General features: G+C 38.2%; 2 protein-coding genes across 2 annotated transcripts; both read right to left on the bottom strand.

Moving 5' to 3' along the window:
* Positions 1-523: 523 nt before the first annotated feature.
* On the bottom strand, positions 524-7,973 carry LOC131927153 (uncharacterized). Its single transcript, XM_059282871.1, has 4 exons — positions 7,936-7,973; positions 1,782-2,100; positions 941-1,130; positions 524-639 (listed from the first exon to the last, which is right to left on the bottom strand). Exons 1-4 carry the CDS (start codon positions 7,971-7,973, stop codon positions 524-526), a joined length of 663 nt encoding a protein of 220 aa, XP_059138854.1.
* A 4,097-nt stretch (positions 7,974-12,070) lies between these two features.
* On the bottom strand, positions 12,071-17,116 carry LOC131927152 (substance-K receptor-like). Its single transcript, XM_059282870.1, has 3 exons — positions 17,087-17,116; positions 13,541-13,741; positions 12,071-12,977 (listed from the first exon to the last, which is right to left on the bottom strand). The coding sequence occupies exons 1-3, from the start codon at positions 17,114-17,116 to the stop codon at positions 12,441-12,443; spliced, it is 768 nt and encodes a 255-aa protein (XP_059138853.1). The 3' UTR covers positions 12,071-12,440.
* Positions 17,117-17,883: the final 767 nt, after the last annotated feature.

Genomic DNA, 17,883 nt, shown 5'->3' with positions numbered 1-17,883 from the left:
AGAGAATTAAAATGATACACATTTTAAGCAACCGGAAAAGTTATGTTATTACAATGAGAGACATCCAATCAAACATTCTTCACTTTCAAACATCTATATCTATAAGCAGTTCTCCCACATTTAAAAAAATCGTTTTAAACATTTAAAATAGTAATAATAATTTATTTGATGGTTTTATACCTTTTTCAAATAAATAAACATCAATTGTATATATATATATATATATATATATATATATATATATATATATATATATATATATATATATATAGTAATTAAATGGAGAAAATAAAATGGCATACGACGAACTAGACTAATGTAGGATGAGCAAACTCGGTTTTATTTGACTGCTTAGTTTACTGTGCTACATCTCAGGTGCAAAGTCACATGATCACCTTGTAGCCACCCATCGACAGAAAGTTAAACGACCGTGGGGAAAAATGTCTCTATTATTTATTTTTTTTACAAATCAAATTTTATTCAGTCAACCCTCCAATAAAATCCTCCAGATATTTGGGGTCCATCAAGCAGCTTCCATAGACATCTCCTCCTCCTCATCTGAATCAACTTCTTCATTTTTTGTAACCAGAGCATTGTCTTCTACTCTAAGGGCAATCTCTTCAGGGGAGGGTGGGGCCACTAGTGACATGGATGTTATGAAAGGACCTAAAGCAATACTTTTATGTTTGCTGACCTCTTCAATGTAAACTTGAAAGTTTTCAACCTAGTGCTCAACAGGCTGCTCTATCAAACAGAAAAGAACTTGTAACTATCTTAATGATTCTGTCACTTTCTGAGATTCCACTGTGTAGCCTTAGAAAAACTTGTCCCACATTGCTTGTAGGTCACTTCCCAAAGTACCTGTGGGTGGACAAGAGGAGATGTGGAGGGTTCTTATGTTTACAATCATCACTCTCACATGACACAAACAAAAAGTTACCTTTCTGTGGAAATGTATCTCTCAAGTAATTGCGTAGAGGTAAAATTTCAGTCCCACAATCTGTTGTGCACAGCACATGCTTAAAGACTGTGGCCTTCAACACTCCAGAGGTGATAATTTTAAGAACTTCTTCCGGAGTTCCAACTAGTTTAGTACCCAGTGATGTGGCAAGTTTCATCTTCTCTGGCGCCTTACACAAGACAAGAATAGCTGGTGGTAAACCAAATGGGAATTCATATGGAAGTCTGACAGTTGTTCCAACTGTTCCCATAAATTTTATCTTTTGTTTTGGTAGTTAGGTCTAGCCTCATGGTATGGGGGCCTACCTTTTTTTTTGGTAGTTAGGTCTAGCCTCATGGTATAGGGGCCTACCTTTTTTTTTTGGTAGTTAGGTCTAGCCTCATGGTATGGGGGCCTACCTTTTTTTTTGGTAGTTAGGTCTAGCCTCATGGTATGGGGGGCCTACCTTTTTTTTTTTTGGTAGTTAGGTCTAGCCTCATGGTATGGGGGGCCTACCTTTTTTTTTTGGTAGTTAGGTCTAGCCTCATGGTATGGGGGGCCTACCTTTTTTTTTGGTAGTTAGGTCTAGCCTCATGGTATGGGGGGCCTACCTTTTTTTTTGGTAGTTAGGTCTAGCCTCATGGTATGGGGGGCCTACCTTTTTTTTGGTAGTTAGGTCTAGCCTCATGGTATAGGGGGCCTACATTTTTTTTTGGTAGGTCTAGCCTCATGGTATAGGGGGCCTACCTTTTTTTTTGGTAGTTAGGTCTAGCCTCATGGTATAGGGGGTCTACCATTTTTTTTGGTAGTTAGGTCCAGCCTCATGGTATAGGGGGCCTACCTTTTTTTTGGTAATTAGGTCTAGCCTCATGCTCAGGTAAAATAATCTCCTCATGTTATCCAGCATAGCTGGCTGGGCAGATGCCTTGTGCCGCAGTAGAACCTCTTGAATAGAGAAGTGCTGGACTGGATAAAACTTGTGGACCCCAACATTATCCAGCGGTTTAGCTGCTAAGATGGTACTTTTCTCTTGTTCACTGACATTGACTGTGGCCCTCTTCCTATCTTTCTTAGAGATATAACTATTTTTTTTATCCACATCAACTTTAGCATCTTTAACCCTTTGTTTCTTGTTGCGGTGGCGGACTTGGAATACAGGACTGAGGGTTGGAGGTATCTGTTGCCTCACTTTTGATCCGAATGTAGAAAGTAAAACTTTTGATAGTGTCAGTGACTTTGTTAGGGAGGCTGCCAAGGAAAAGTGTCTCTATGACCAATAGAATTAGAGAACATTCAAAATGGGCAATAAACAACATTAATGGGAAAAGAGTGTTTTTTATATAGCAAACGTGTTATGTTTATTAGGGTTTCGAATCATTGATGTTATTGGTTTGATGATACACTATAATATTAAATTAACATTTATTAGTTAAAATTTGTAAAATAATTTGTTTTTAAATCATGAAATTTTGTTGTTTACAATTTAAAGTAGTGTATAGCGTTTGAGACATGATTTTTCTTTTAAAAGTTCATTATTTTGAATTCTAGTTTTGAGTTTTCTCCCTTGAAAAAAACCCGATGGAAAAACCGAAGTTGAATTTCTTATAATGGATCAGGACCATCGTTACAACTAGAGCAATCGTGTAGGACTTAGCTACTATTACATAACTAGGACATTCCGGAGGACTAGGACACTCAAATAACAAACATGGACGCTAAAATTAGGACAAGAACACACTCAAAGTAGAACCAGGACACACTCAAATGAGGACTACAACAAACAAAGACGCTAAAGTTAGATCTAGAGCACTCGAGTAAGACAAATTGATTTTGTCGCGAGATCTGCAGAAAGTATGATATCTGGCATATCATGACGGATGAATTTCGTCATCATGCCCAACATAGACGCTAAAGTTAGATCTAGAGCACTCGTGTAAGACAGTACGATACCTGGCATCAGTGGCGTAGCGAGGTCGGGTGTTACCCGGGGCGGCACTTAATGGTGTAGCGACTCTTCCCAGCGCCCGGGGACAAACTGTCAATTTTTGATTCGCACCCCCCCCCCTCCACCCTTGTCGGGATATGTCAAATTTGCTCTTAAAAGACTTTTTAACACTCGAATTAATCACTTAATTAAGTGGAATTATCATTTTCTTTTATATATTTTGCTATTTTTTGCCCTGGTGTCATTCCCTTAATGGTTTCACCCGGTGCGATCCGCCCCCCCCCCCCCGTCTCTACGCCACTGCCTGATATATCATGACGGATGAATTTCGTCATCATGCCCAGCAAAGACGTCCTATATATTTTAGACCGTCGTCCAACATCTCTCCTATTCTGTCAGCCTCACCCAACATAGACGTCCTATATATTTTAGACCGTCCAACATCTCTCCTATTCTGTCAGCCTCACCCAACATAGACGTCCTATATATTTTAGACCGTCCACCATCTCTCCTATTCTGTCAGCCTCACCCAACATAGACGTCCTATATATTTTAGACCGTCGTCCACCATCTCTCCTATTCTGTCAGCCTCACCCAACATAGACGTCCTATATATTTTAGACCGTCGTCCAACATCTCTCCTATTCTGTCAGCCTCACCCAACATAGACGTCCTATATATTTTAGACCGTCGTCCAACATCTCTCCTATTCTGTCAGCCTCACCCAACATAGACGTCCTATATATTTTAGACCGTCGTCCAACATCTCTCCTATTCTGTCAGCCTCACCCAACATAGACGTCCTATATATTTTAGACCGTCCAACATCTCTCCTATTCTGTCAGCCTCACCCAACATAGACGTCCTATATATTTTAGACCGTCCAACATCTCTCCTATTCTGTCAGCCTCACCCAACATAGACGTCCTATATATTTTAGACCGTCCAACATCTCTCCTATTCTGTCAGCCTCACCCAACATAGACGTCCTATATATTTTAGACCGTCGTCCAACATCTCTCCTATTATGTCAGCCTCACCCAACATAGACGTCCTATATATTTTAGACCGTCCAACATCTCTCCTATTCTGTCAGCCTCACCCAACATAGACGTCCTATATATTTTAGACCGTCGTCCAACATCTCTCCTATTCTGTCAGCCTCACCAAACATAGACGTCCTATATATTTTAGACCGTCGTCCAACATCTCTCCTATTCTGTCAGCCTCACCCAACATAGACGTCCTATATATTTTAGACCGTCGTCCAACATCTCTCCTATTCTGTCAGCCTCACCCAACATAGACGTCCTATATATTTTAGACCGTCCAACATCTCTCCTATTATGTCAGCCTCACCCAACATAGACGTCCTATATATTTTAGACCGTCGTCCAACATCTCTCCTATTCTGTCAGCCTCACCCAACATAGACGTCCTATATATTTTAGACCGTCCAACATCTCTCCTATTCTGTCAGCCTCACCCAACATAGACGTCCTATATATTTTAGACCGTCGTCCAACATCTCTCCTATTCTGTCAGCCTCACCCAACATAGACGTCCTATATATTTTAGACCGTCCAACATCTCTCCTATTCTGTCAGCCTCACCCAACATAGACGTCCTATATATTTTAGACCGTCGTCCAACATCTCTCCTATTCTGTCAGCCTCACCCAACATAGACGTCCTATATATTTTAGACCGTCGTCCAATATCTCTCCTATTCTGTCAGCCTCACCCAACATAGACGTCCTATATATTTTAAACCGTCCAACATCTCTCCTATTCTGTCAGCCTCACCCAACATAGACGTCCTATATATTTTAGACCGTCCAACATCTCTCCTATTCTGTCAGCCTCACCCAACATAGACGTCCTATATATTTTAGACCGTCGTCCAACATCTCTCCTATTCTGTCAGCCTCACCCAACATAGACGTCCTATATATTTTAGACCGTCCAACATCTCTCCTATTCTGTCAGCCTCACCCAACATAGACGTCGTATATATTTTAGACCGTCCAACATCTCTCCTATTCTGTCAGCCTCACCCAACATAGACGTCGTATATATTTTAGACCGTCCAACATCTCTCCTATTCTGTCAGCCTCACCCAACATAGACGTCCTATATATTTTAGACCGTCGTCCAACATCTCTCCTATTCTGTCAGCCTCACCCAACATAGACGTCCTATATATTTTAGACCGTCGTCCAACATCTCTCCTATTCTGTCAGCCTCACCCAACATAGACGTCCTATATATTTTAGACCGTCGTCCAACATCTCTCCTATTCTGTCAGCCTCACCCAACATAGACGTCCTATATATTTTAGACCGTCGTCCAACATTCTCCTATTCTGTCAGCCTCACCCAACATAGACGTCCTATATATTTTAGACAGTGATTCCCAAACTTTTTCGAGTGGCGACCCTCTTTTATGAAAAAAAAAAAAAAAAAACCCAACCTGAAAATGCAAATGTATAATTAAATGATGATTTAAGGTGATTTTTTTTCCATCGGCGTGGTGGGCTGAGGGGGGGGGGTAGAGCTGAAATAAATTTGGGATTACAAAGAATTAAAATGATACAAATTTTAAGCAACCGGAAAAGTTATTTTATTACAATGAGACACATCCAATCAAAAACATTCTTCCCTTTCAAACATCTATATCTATGCAGTCCGTACACATTTAAAAAAAATCGTTTTTGACATGTAAAATAGTAATAATAATGTATTTGATGGTTTTAACCCTCTTCAAAGAAATGAACATCAATTTTATATATATATATATATATATATATATATATATATATATATATATATATATATATATATAATAAAATGGAGAAAATAAAATGGCATACGAACTAGACTAATGTAAGATGTGCAAACTTTGTTTTATTTGACTGCTTAGTTTACTGTGCTACATCTCAGGTACAAAGTCACATGATCACCTTGTAGCCACCCATCGACAGAAAGATAAACGACCGTGGGGAAAAGGGTCTCTATGACCAATAGAATTAGAGAAACTCTACAAATGTGAAGAGAACAACATAAATGGGAAAAGAGTGTTTTTTAAATAGCAAACGTGTTATGTTTATTAGGGTTGCGAATCATTGATGTTATTGGTTTGATGATACACCATAATATTAAAATAACATTTAATAGTTAAAATTTGTAAATAATTTGTTTATAAATCATGAAATTTTGTTGTTTACAATTAAAAGTAGTGCATAGCTTTTGAGACATGATTTTTTTTTAAAGTTCATTATTTTGAATTCTAGAATTGAGTTTTTTCCCTTGAAAAAAAAAAACCCGATGGAAAAACCGAAGTTGAATTTCTTATAATGGATATGGACCCTCTTTACAACTAGAGCAATCGTGTAGGACTTAGCTACTATTGCATGACTCGGACATTCCGGAGGACTAGGACACTCAAATAACAAATAAACATGGACGCTCAAATTAGGACTAGGACACACTCAAATTAGGACTAGGACACACTCAAATGAGGACTCCAACAAACATAGACGCTAACGTTAGATCTAGAGCACTCGTGTAAGACAGTACGCAATATTATTAGTTCTTTAAAAATTTACATTAGTTTTTTGAGAAATCGGAAGTAGCGTAAATTAGTACTTCCGGTCAACGGAAATTACTCAAAATTTAACAGAAGATAGAGAATTAGATCTTATACTTACATGTGAAATTTTGTTTATCTATCTGAAATAGTACTCAAGTTATAGGCCTTTGAAAATTTTAAAGTAGGAAAAGTACCACTTTCGGTTATCGGAAATTGCTCAAAAGTTGATACGGATCTACGATTTTGATAAAATACTTATATATGAAATTTCATCAACCTAGCTGTAACGGTACTCAAGTTATCGTGTTTACACACACACACACAGACACACAGACAGACACACAGACATACGGACAAGATTGCAAAATTATGTTTTTCCGTATCAGTGAGATGTAAAACGTCGAGATCTGTAAAAATCTCGATTTTTTTTTTTTGCACGATTACAAGACTTTCTCTATACTTCGTATATACTAGAAAGTAAAAAAGTAGCTTAACATTTTCTATAAAATAATATGTTCTGGTACATAGCAGAAAAATAATTATTGAATGGAGGATGAGGGCGACGCTGACGATAGTGATAATATTAATCGCCGCCCCCCTCCACCCCCCCCCACACACCCACACAATTGATGAAACAGGATAGTAAAAATGTTTAGGTCCTATATTAATAAGTAGTATTGTCCCCTGATTATTTAAGAGCTAACCTATAATTTATGTCCTATGTGGAATGGATGAAACGCAAAGTTGAATTTTAAAATCTTACATTACAGATGTATATAACCCAGAAAATATTTCATTGCTCCAAATAATTGAGTTACTTCCCCTGTATTGTAAGTAAACACAGCTAACAGATCCATATAATATTATTACGAGCAAGTAACCTGGTTGGTGACCTTTTACTTTTTACTTAATTTAAGCGAGAGATGACTGCTTTTTTTTTTTGCTCAATTTCGAAATTACAAGAATTAGCAAAATCTAGCTGTCTATTTTTTTTTGCCTCAGATAATTTACAGCGTCAGTTTGCCTTGCTGTGTTCGCTTTAGTATTACAGTTTTCATTATCTGCTTGTGAGGACTGATACAGATTTTACAATAGTTCTACTTCTTTCTGCCGAACTTTCTTTCATTTAGTATGGTTTACTTATAATTTTCTCTCTCTTCAGGGTGCTGGGCTAATCAGGTATGGGCTTATAAGTGGGGTTGAAAGTGATTTGGGAGTAAAGAAAAATTATATTATCAGCAGTCTGGATAATATATTGAGTACTATAGTAGTCCTCCCACAGTAGTTTAAAAAAAAATATTTAAAAAAAAATAGTAATAATTTATTTCTTAGCCTTAAACAGTTTAAGCGCCTTGATCATAAATTGTATATATAGTAATTAAATGAAAAAAGTAAAATGTCTAAAGAACTAGACTAAAATATGGTCTGCAACTCATGTTTCTTTTGACTGCTTAGTTTACTGTGCTCCATCTTCAGCTGTGGAGCCAAAAGTTGACATTGTGGCCAGAAAAAAAACGACCGTGGGAAAAGGGTTGCTTTAATACTTATACTGATTTATCATTCCTAAATTCTTCTTGATCCAAAACTGCCTCCTTGCGATATATTGTTTCTTTTAAAAAAATGCCAATACAAGCTGATAGGTGTTTGCTTCTAATGGCTTTAGCACTTTTGTATTTCTCTGAAAGACATTGAAGCATATGATACTTCGTACTTGTCCATTACCACTGTCAAGTACCTGAGGTTTTTATTTTCACGATTCATTTCACGAATTCAGTGTTAATCAGATTTACCTGCAAACGACTCTTTTAAGAGGATGTTGTATGTCTGTGTGTTTAAATGGATCATTTTACTTTTGGTAGCTAATAAATATATGTGATTGTGAAGCTGTTTTTAGTTAGGTGAGAGTTCCCAGTCTGTCTTAGCTTTGCTTGAAATATTTCTTTTAACTCGATGTCAGAGTATTTTTAAAAAATAAAACCTGATTTTATTCCTACATTTCCATATAGTCGATCTATAAATAGCCGTTGCTACTAGTCTGTTTTCGACTTCTGTTCTTTGTCTAGTCGTGTTAATTATGTGTGATTGCTTTATTCATTGTGGCTGTTTGATTGGCGATATTTCATATTTTCGCCTGTACCATTAGTTTTCTGTATTGACATACCATCTAATTAAATGTTTCTCAGTTTCTTGTATATTTTGTTTACATATTTAACGTGTTGTTATTTTTTCATTTTGATTGTAAACCTGGTGATGTATTGTTTTTTTTTCTTGTTTAAAATATGTATTGATGGTTGTTATAGCATAAATATGTTATGTGTGTCAAGTTTCTTTGATGTGCTCTTTTCTTTTCGTAAGAGCTTTAATATAATATAGAGGGGGGGGGAGTATTAAAAATTAAAAATAAAATTGTTTCAATTTTATTATATTATTGAATTTTTTTTCTTTTTCCTTGGTTTTAAAGAACACCAGTTTTGTATTCGAGAACGTAAAAACGATTAGTTTTTCATAATACAGATAAATTGATAAAATGTTGTGGAAGCTTCTTCAAAAGTATTTTTAAATGTATTTATATTAGCTCTTTTGAATTACTGATACACTAAAATTTAAATTTCTATTTATGTTAAAATAAATATTTGAGGTTAGAATTTCAAAGCTAATATTTTTAATTTATTTAAACTTAAAAAAAAAAATCAAGAAATATTTTTACAAGCGCAGAGTTTCATTTTAAACTAGTTATTTAGTAATTTCAATTTGAGTTGTCTATCCTGGTAACAAAAATTGATGTGAAAATAACTGCTTGTTTTGTTAATGAGAAAAAACTAAAGGATTTAGTCAATAAAATGTGTAAGAGATTTCATGAGCAATAGATGATTTTATTTGAAAATATAAGGCTGTATTATTTTATTTTCAGCGCATTTTGAAGTTATTTATACATTTATACGTATTTCCCAAATTATTCGGCCCCGTACTAATTTAAAAAATAAATAAATATATCAAATTTTAAAAACAAAATCGAGTAGAATCACAAAGAAGACAGGAAAATGACTAGGACACTCTAATTAGGACTAGAACACACCCCAATTAGGACAAGGACACTTGTATAGCAAACATAGACACACACAATAGGACACAGTCAAACTAGGACTAGGAAACACACTCTAATTAGGACTAGGACACTTGTATAGCAAACATGGACACACACAATATGGACATTTTTAGGACAGGGACACACGTACAGGACAAGGATAATCATTGAGGACACTTGTAGGACCAGGACACGTGCTCTGACACACCTGTAAATTGTGCACTTAGAAACACGTTCATCAAGTGAAAGTGTCGACACACCTGTAAATTGTGCACTTAGAAACACGTCCATCAAGTGAAAGTGTCGACACACCTGTCAATTGTGCACTCAGTGAAAATGTCGACACACCTGTAAATGGACACCAGCGAGAAAAGTCTCAAAGGTATTTGAGAGGTGTATAAATTCATTTAAAAATCATGCACAGCGTAGTTACAATTAATATGGTTATAAAATCCTGTCTATCTGGTTTTTTTCGGACTTTACTAAAGATTGGATGTATTTGATGTTTATAATATTTTCGGTAACTAAATAAAAATTTAAAAAAAAGCAAAAACAATTTGGTTTTCACGTGTAATGGCGACATAAACAAATGGCATCCTGCTATTGGATAGGCCGCCATTGATTTTATTGTACACATTGTAAGCTAAAAATAGAAAACTAGGTCATGAGGTTTTAAATTTGCATTGTAATTTAAAAACTTGATCTGCAAAGTTTTGTAAACAAATAGTTATCGATCACTAAGTTACTGTACAGCCAATCAATATTTGTCTTACGAAAGTGAAACATCCGGTTATAACTTAGGCTTGATGAAAATAAATAGAAATGTAGCCTTAAACTCAACAAATTATTTTCAAGTTCTCTGGATTTGCAACTTTTATAACATTTATTCTAAAAATATAAAATTTCTAAATTAATTTTAGGCTTAAGTTTTTATTTTTTATTTTTTTTTACGGTCTAAATCTAAAAAGCACGTTTTTATTCCATGTCAACAACATTGGGGACGGAATCTCGTCAACTCGCTCGCCTCCATTGGGCACTCAGTGAAAGTGTCGAGACTGATCAAACTTTGACAAAAAATAAACACCAACAATTTCTATAGACACGTTTTATTTATACATCAATACACTTGGTTTAACATTGTCAAATATTCAAAGTTGTCCTATAAAACATGAGACCATTACATCAACACGTCATGATGGATACATGTCGTGATGGATACATGAACACGTCATGATGGATACATGAACACGTCATGATGGATACATGAACACGTCATGATGGATACATGAACACGTCATGATGGATACATGTCATGATGGATACATGAACACGTCATGATGGATACATGAACACGTCATGATGGATAGAAGAACACGTCATGATGGATAGATGAACAAGTCATTATGGATACATGTCATGATGGATAAATGAGCATGTCATGATGGATACATAAACACGTCATGATGGATACATGAACACGTCATGATGGATACATAAACACGTCATAATGGATACATGAACACGTCATGATGGATACATGAACACGTCATGATGGATACAAGTCATGATGGATACAAGTCATGAAGGATACAACCACAAACCATTAACGTGATGTCAATGCTAGACGCCCTTTATGGTGTGTGCCCCCTCATCTGTTGTACCATTATATGGTCGTTGTTCAGCTGATACTACATCATGTACATTCAACAGTTGTAACCACATCAGACTGACGCAGTCATCACGTCCATTTTAACACATTCATCCAACAAACTCAACGATTCTGTAGGTTTGGATATATAGAACCGTCACAACAGTTTGGAGAGGTGATACTTTTTTCTGTTTGAGTCGTGTTATCCCCAAATTAGCTGATTCATTTGTGAAGGTATAATTATCTATTTTAAATTTTTTCGAATAACACAAATACCAGCAGTCGTGGCTCAGCATGTTTGAGAAATAATTCTATATTGATGCCCTCAAATATTTCAACATTTTACTGTAAACTTGACCCTTTACACCGAGCCAATGGTTAACAATCAAGTGGAACAAGTATAAAAATTTGATGTGAACCTAGATTTATGTAAAATGAAAATGTGTAATCTTGTGAAAATGTGTAATCTTGTGAAAATGTGTAATCTTGTGAAAATGTGTAATCTTGTGAAAATGTATAATCTTGCATTTAACCTATTATTTTAATTAAATAACACTTAATCAAATATTTTAATAATTACTTTCGTTATACTCTAACCATATGCTTGTATGTATTTAACATACAAACTACCTACACTAAAGAATCATCCACTTATTTTTATATCCAAATATCCATCTCTCCTAAACTGTATTACTCCTGGGTAATCAGCGTTCTTAAATCTGTGTGAGCGACCAAGATGAGTAGGTTGTATGACTGGTGTAGGTTTAACTATAACTTGTAGGTTTATGTACGTCATAGGCCAGTTGAGATCTTGTTGAAGACATACATCTATATTTGAATGTAAAGGGATACAACTTAGTTTGTTTTTATATTAATTAATACTATAGGTACAATTTTATTTGAACTGTGAGATTCTCTGTTTAGTGATAATCTCTTTGGTCAAAAGGCAAATAACTTGGCTTTGTTTATAATTTCGTTTCTGACGAAGTTTGGTGGAAATAGATGGTCGTTTAGAGATATGCGAGGAGAAGTGACGTCAATGATATGTGTCACGTGATCGTCTGTCACGTGTTCGTCTGGAATTCCTATAGCAGCCTGTGTGATGAACGGGCTGGAAGAAGCGTCAAACTCGATTCTTGCTGAGGTTCACTCGCTGAAGACAATCACAGGTTGTCGAACCTGCGACCGTTCACATGATGAGTGGTTGGTAGAAGGGTTGTACACAGTGCGCGTCAACCCGGCTCCTTTCTATGGTGCTCCTTCAGCAAAACAACATCCGACCCGTCGTAGAAGACCCCGGTTTGTGAGTCACACACACTGTCGGGTCGGACCCGAGAAAGTTCGCTTCGATGACCTCCCCTGAATAACCCGTTTTCCTCCCCTAGACACGCCTGTTTGTGCGCGCCCTCACACTTCCGTCGTTTCCCGCCTAGAAATATCGTTCTACTTCCGTTTCCGGCGTGATGTCCCACGTGACCACAATCTAGGTCAAGGACGTGGTCACAGGTGCAAATGTCTGAGACCTCCGTCTCCGACACGCACTTGACGTGTCCGTTCTTCCAGTGTTTTCTGGGCGCCGGTCTGCCTGCCCGGGCGCCCATCTGGTGCCGGGTCAGCGACTTGGTGGAGCAGCAGTGGGGCGCCATGTTGGATACGTCATGGACGTTGCAGTCCCCGAGGCGCCACCTCATGGCGGCCGTCCGGTACTTGAGCCTCTTGTGGCCCCAGTGATGGCAGAAGCAGGACTGGACCATGCTAGCCAAGTCAGCCTGACAGAGAGAAACACGATCTTAATGAAGGAATCATAACATAAGGATAAACAGATATCAGATGTTAGATTGTAAGATATAGGCTACATTAGAGTGTGTATATATATATATATATATATATATATATATATATATATATATATATATATATATATATATATATATATATGTGTTTTTTTCTATTATGGGTATGTACGGATGTGAAAATAATTTCAAAAGTTCTTAACTCTAATTCTAGTTTCATAAAAGTCAGGGTTTCTTTCAGACATTATTTTATCATGGGGATAGTGTGTGTGGGGGAGGGGAGGGATGATGGCTTAAAAAAGTTGGCAGGGGTGGGAGTGGCAAACAGATTTTGAAGTAAATATTTAAAAAAAAATTCTATTTTTTCCGGGTTAGAGGAACGTGGTATGGTAAACGTACTTTCAGAGGGAGAAAGAAAGGAGGGCAATGTGCAGTGATCTGGGAAGTCCAGAATGAATGATTTGTACAACCCATCGGGGTGGGGGGGGGGGAGCTAGAAATGAATGATTTATGCAACTCATCAAGGAAGTGCAACTGACCCGGAAGTTCTCGTTCATGAAGCCGTAGATGACGGGGTTCACGAAGCTGTTTGCCATGGACAGCCAATGGACGCCGAAGTAGATCTCCTCTCCAGCCTTGCCAAAGAAGTCGCTCTTGAAGGTGAATATGATAATAAACACGTGCAGGGGCAGCCAGCAGACGCCAAACAGGAAGACAATGGTAGCCAGCATCTTCACCACCTGGGGAGTGACGTCATCAACAGGTGGGTCAGATTATGACGTCAATTTACAATCATAACATTAGTCATCAACTAAACAGGGGGTTATCTATTGTTATGTTCAACCGTATGTATCAAGATTAGATCAGATACACTAATACTATCTGTAACAGTAAGTATCAAAATAACGAATTAACTAATATATATACATATATATATACATACATATATACATACATATATACATATATATATATATATATATATATATATATATATATATATATATATATATATATATATATATATCAGATTTACTAATAACCATCGTCAAGAGAACGGACTAACTAAACATTAGGGATACATTTTTTAAACTACAAAGTAAAAATATTAATGTTTTCATTAATTATGAAAGTTTATCACGCTGTTGATACGCCGAAAATAAAGCAAATTTCAAATGAACGAAAGGATTTGAAATGCGTGTAGCCCAGCGCTAAGGGATGTAATTCATTTGTTTACTTTTGGGATATCAAGAGCCTACACACTAGACTATTGTATGTCAAATATATTCTGTACTAACCAGCCATCCCGCTCCGACTAATCTAGTTTGATCCAAAAAAAAATCCCACCCCGACTAGAATAACCACTACAAATGGTGGGCACCGGGCACCAATCGATACAGCGGTAGTAATTCGTTAGCCGCCATAAACAAGTTCACTGAGCCCTGCCGACAATGCAATTATCTCTCAAAGTGGGTCAGGGTGGTTATGATATTCTTCGCACGCCACTACACAACTGGAACAAAATATTGAAGTACGATCCTCACATTCAAACAACGTATATTATCCATGAAATGTACACTTATAATGTTAAATCAATAGTTTACCAACCCTTTATGGCCCTACTTAAGTAAGCTAATGTTAAAAAGACAGTTTATACCAAGCCAATATAACTAACTCAGGTTTGAGGTGAAAATAGATCTAAATTCTAAGTGTGAGCACTGGCTAGGTCTAGAGTAAAAAGATACACAACTCGCTCACAGGCTAAGCCAAAATTTGAGTAAAGGTCAAGGGTTGTGGGTGAAGGCCATATCTTGCGGATGAAGGTCACATTTTTTAGTAAATCTTAAGATTTGTGAATGGCGGTCAAGGCAACTAGTCTTTGCAAAGGGCTTATAATTTTACTAAAGTTTTAGGCAAAACAGAAACTGATGCATTCTATTTCAACTGCCTTATCAAGCGTAATATAACCCTTTCATTTGGAATTGTTCAATGTTTCCATACCATGGCATTTAGTCTGGGCTTCTGAAACTACTGCAATATGTTGCCTAGTTCGTTTTGTTCTAAAAAACCTATCCCACCGTCATAGGGTTAACCTGACTTGTGACAGTCTGGTACTAATGGGGTTAAAGTTCTCACCAGCTGGACCCCGCATTAACCACTGGTGCCATTAGTCAGTTCATACGTTTTCCCTAACCGGAAGTGGGTGCGAACCAATCAAAAACGTGGACTACATTTAACCCACTTTCACCGATGACGTCACGGAGCAGGGTAGGAAACAAATGAGTCGTGTCTAGCAGGTCAATAAAAGTAATTTGACCAGTCACAAGTAGGCGCTGACCAGTGGTCTGGGGGGGGGGCAGACCAAAATAGGGACGGTCAGATACCGGAAGTGATGTCACAGATATGTTTTTGTGGGGGGGGGGGGTATTTCGTCACGTGATTGTTGCAGGCGTGCGTGTAACTACTTTTAATAACCCGACCTGTAGACACACGTGTACACATTGAAAGTTTAGAGATTTTGTTTGGGGAAATGGATCATCTCAAATCGCGTCAAACAACATGCGATGTCAATAGGAAAGTGTCCTATGCAACTGTGTGTGGTAAAAGGATGGGCAATAGAACATGATTAAGGATTAATACATCATTTCTGATGCAAACAATATAAAACAGTTGTCGAAATCCCTGGACGGACAGATGGAGAGATTACGAGTTAGAGAGATGGATAGAGAGATGGAGAGGTGAACATATGAAGATATGGACAGATGGAGAGTATCACTGATGGAGAGATGGAGATATGAAGAGATGGAGAGATGGAGAGATGGATGGAGAGATGAAAAGATGGAGCGATGGACAGATAGATGTAGTGAGAGATATGGAGAGACAGATGGCACAATCAAACGATGACCCACACACACAGAGGGAAAGCTTCACTGGGAAGATCCGATTTCTAAAAATAGCAGCTCGGTCAGTTAATTTTGCTATCCGAATAAAAGCTAAGCCTCTTCGGCAACCGGCGCAAGAAAACAATGTCAAAGAAAACCCTCGGTGCTGTAATGGCGCTTCGTGAGGATGAGCTGGGTGGAGTGGGGGGAGGGGGGGGGGGGCGCTAACGAAAATAAGCTTCAGAAAAATCTGATGCTTCCACTCAGGAAAAAAGTGTTTCGTCTCTAAGGGAGGCTACTCGAGAAAACGAACTACAAAGCAAGCGGGTGTACGTAATTTTTCCAATTATCTCCCTTAGCACGACAAAGAGTTGTCCCCGCGTTGAGCGCTCACGATGGGAGACAATCATGCAAGGAAAAAAAGTTGTCTACCGTGGCTGCTTCAGGGAATTGAAATTTGAATATTGAAGCGTTAATCGCCTCACGAAGCTGCAGAGATTCCGTGCGCATGCGTGAAGACGATAACATTAGCCATCGCAGAGAGTGACTGCAGCCTCCTAAGGCTATATTTAGAACATGAAGTTGGGGGAGGCGATTAATTCCGCGTGATTGGGAAGTTTCATTTAAAGTTGGTGACGAAATGTCAGCTTTCACGGTACAGTACCCTGCGCCCCCCCCCCCCCCCACCCTCCCTCTATCCCGGGGGTAATTGAGAGGGTGTGTTTAAGTTGTTTTTTTCTGCTAGTGAGCGGCCTCTCAAATTATACAGTCATGTTCGCTTGAAGTCAGCGCCGCTGGTCAGTATGTAAGTCATGTTCGTCTGAAATCAGTGCCATTTAGCTGGTCAGTATGTAACCCTGGGGAACAGTAACTAGCTTAGTTAATTAGACAAATAGCTACTTAATTCAGTTAAAATTTTGTAAGTCTGGTTTTTATTTACAAGGTTAATTTTTTCTCAGAGGCATCAAGTGCTGTTGTGTAAGGATCTCAGTTCACGAATAGTATATAATTCAGCCTGACAGTTTGGCTCATCCAATGCCCCACACTCCACCCTCCCCGACATGTGTAAGACACCCACGATGGGTACAACATCAACAGATTTGAACCTACGTCCTATGGCTGTGTATCCCGAGATGCGACGACTCGACCATCAGAGGTTTTACACCGAGCAGAAGAGTACGGAGCAGCAGGAAACTGATTTACCTTTAAGCACTCGTCTACCGGTGTCACCATGGTAACCACAGCATCTACAGTTCTAGTCCTATCGTACCATGGCATCACCCACATCTACAGTTCTAGCCCTATTGAACTATAGCATCACCCACAACATCTACAGTTCTAGTCCTATCGAACTATGTCATCAACTACAACATCTACAGTTCTAGTCCTATCGAACTATGGCATCAACTACAACATCTACAGTTCTAGTCCTATCGAACTTTGGCATCAACTACAACATCTACAGTTCTAGTCCTATCGAACTATGGCATCAACTACAACATCTACAGTTCTAGTCCTATCGAACTATGGCATCAACTACAACATCTACAGTTCTAGCCCTATAAGACTAGACGTTCTAGAAACTGAGAACTCTTGAATTCTATCTTAGCTGATACCAGTCACGTGACGAGCTCAATGGGAAAAACACAACAGGGAGATAACCAGCTCCATTAGTTATCTACCCCTCACCTCAACCCCTCACTTCAACCCCTCAACCCCTCACCTCAACCCCTCAACCCCTCACCTCAACCCCTCACCTCAACCCCTCTCCTCAACCCCTCACCTCAACCCCTCAACCCCTCATCCGCTCCCTTCACCCCCTTCCCCACACCCCCTCCCCCAAGACAAAATTGATAACCTCCACCAAAAAAAGGCGGGGTATTATTCCTTGTTGCCAAATGTGATAAAAACTGTGGGATATTTTCTTCATTAGGCGGCCCAACAGTTATTTTTTACTGAATCAACTTTTTCAGATGGTATACCTAAACATGACTTTTGGC

The sequence above is a fragment of the Physella acuta genome, unplaced genomic scaffold, assembly GCF_028476545.2.
Source record: "Physella acuta isolate Inbredline_101_S28 unplaced genomic scaffold, ASM2847654v3 ptg001377l, whole genome shotgun sequence".
Lineage (NCBI taxonomy): Eukaryota > Metazoa > Mollusca > Gastropoda > Physidae > Physella > Physella acuta.
This window is presented reverse-complemented; position numbering and strand designations above follow the sequence as displayed.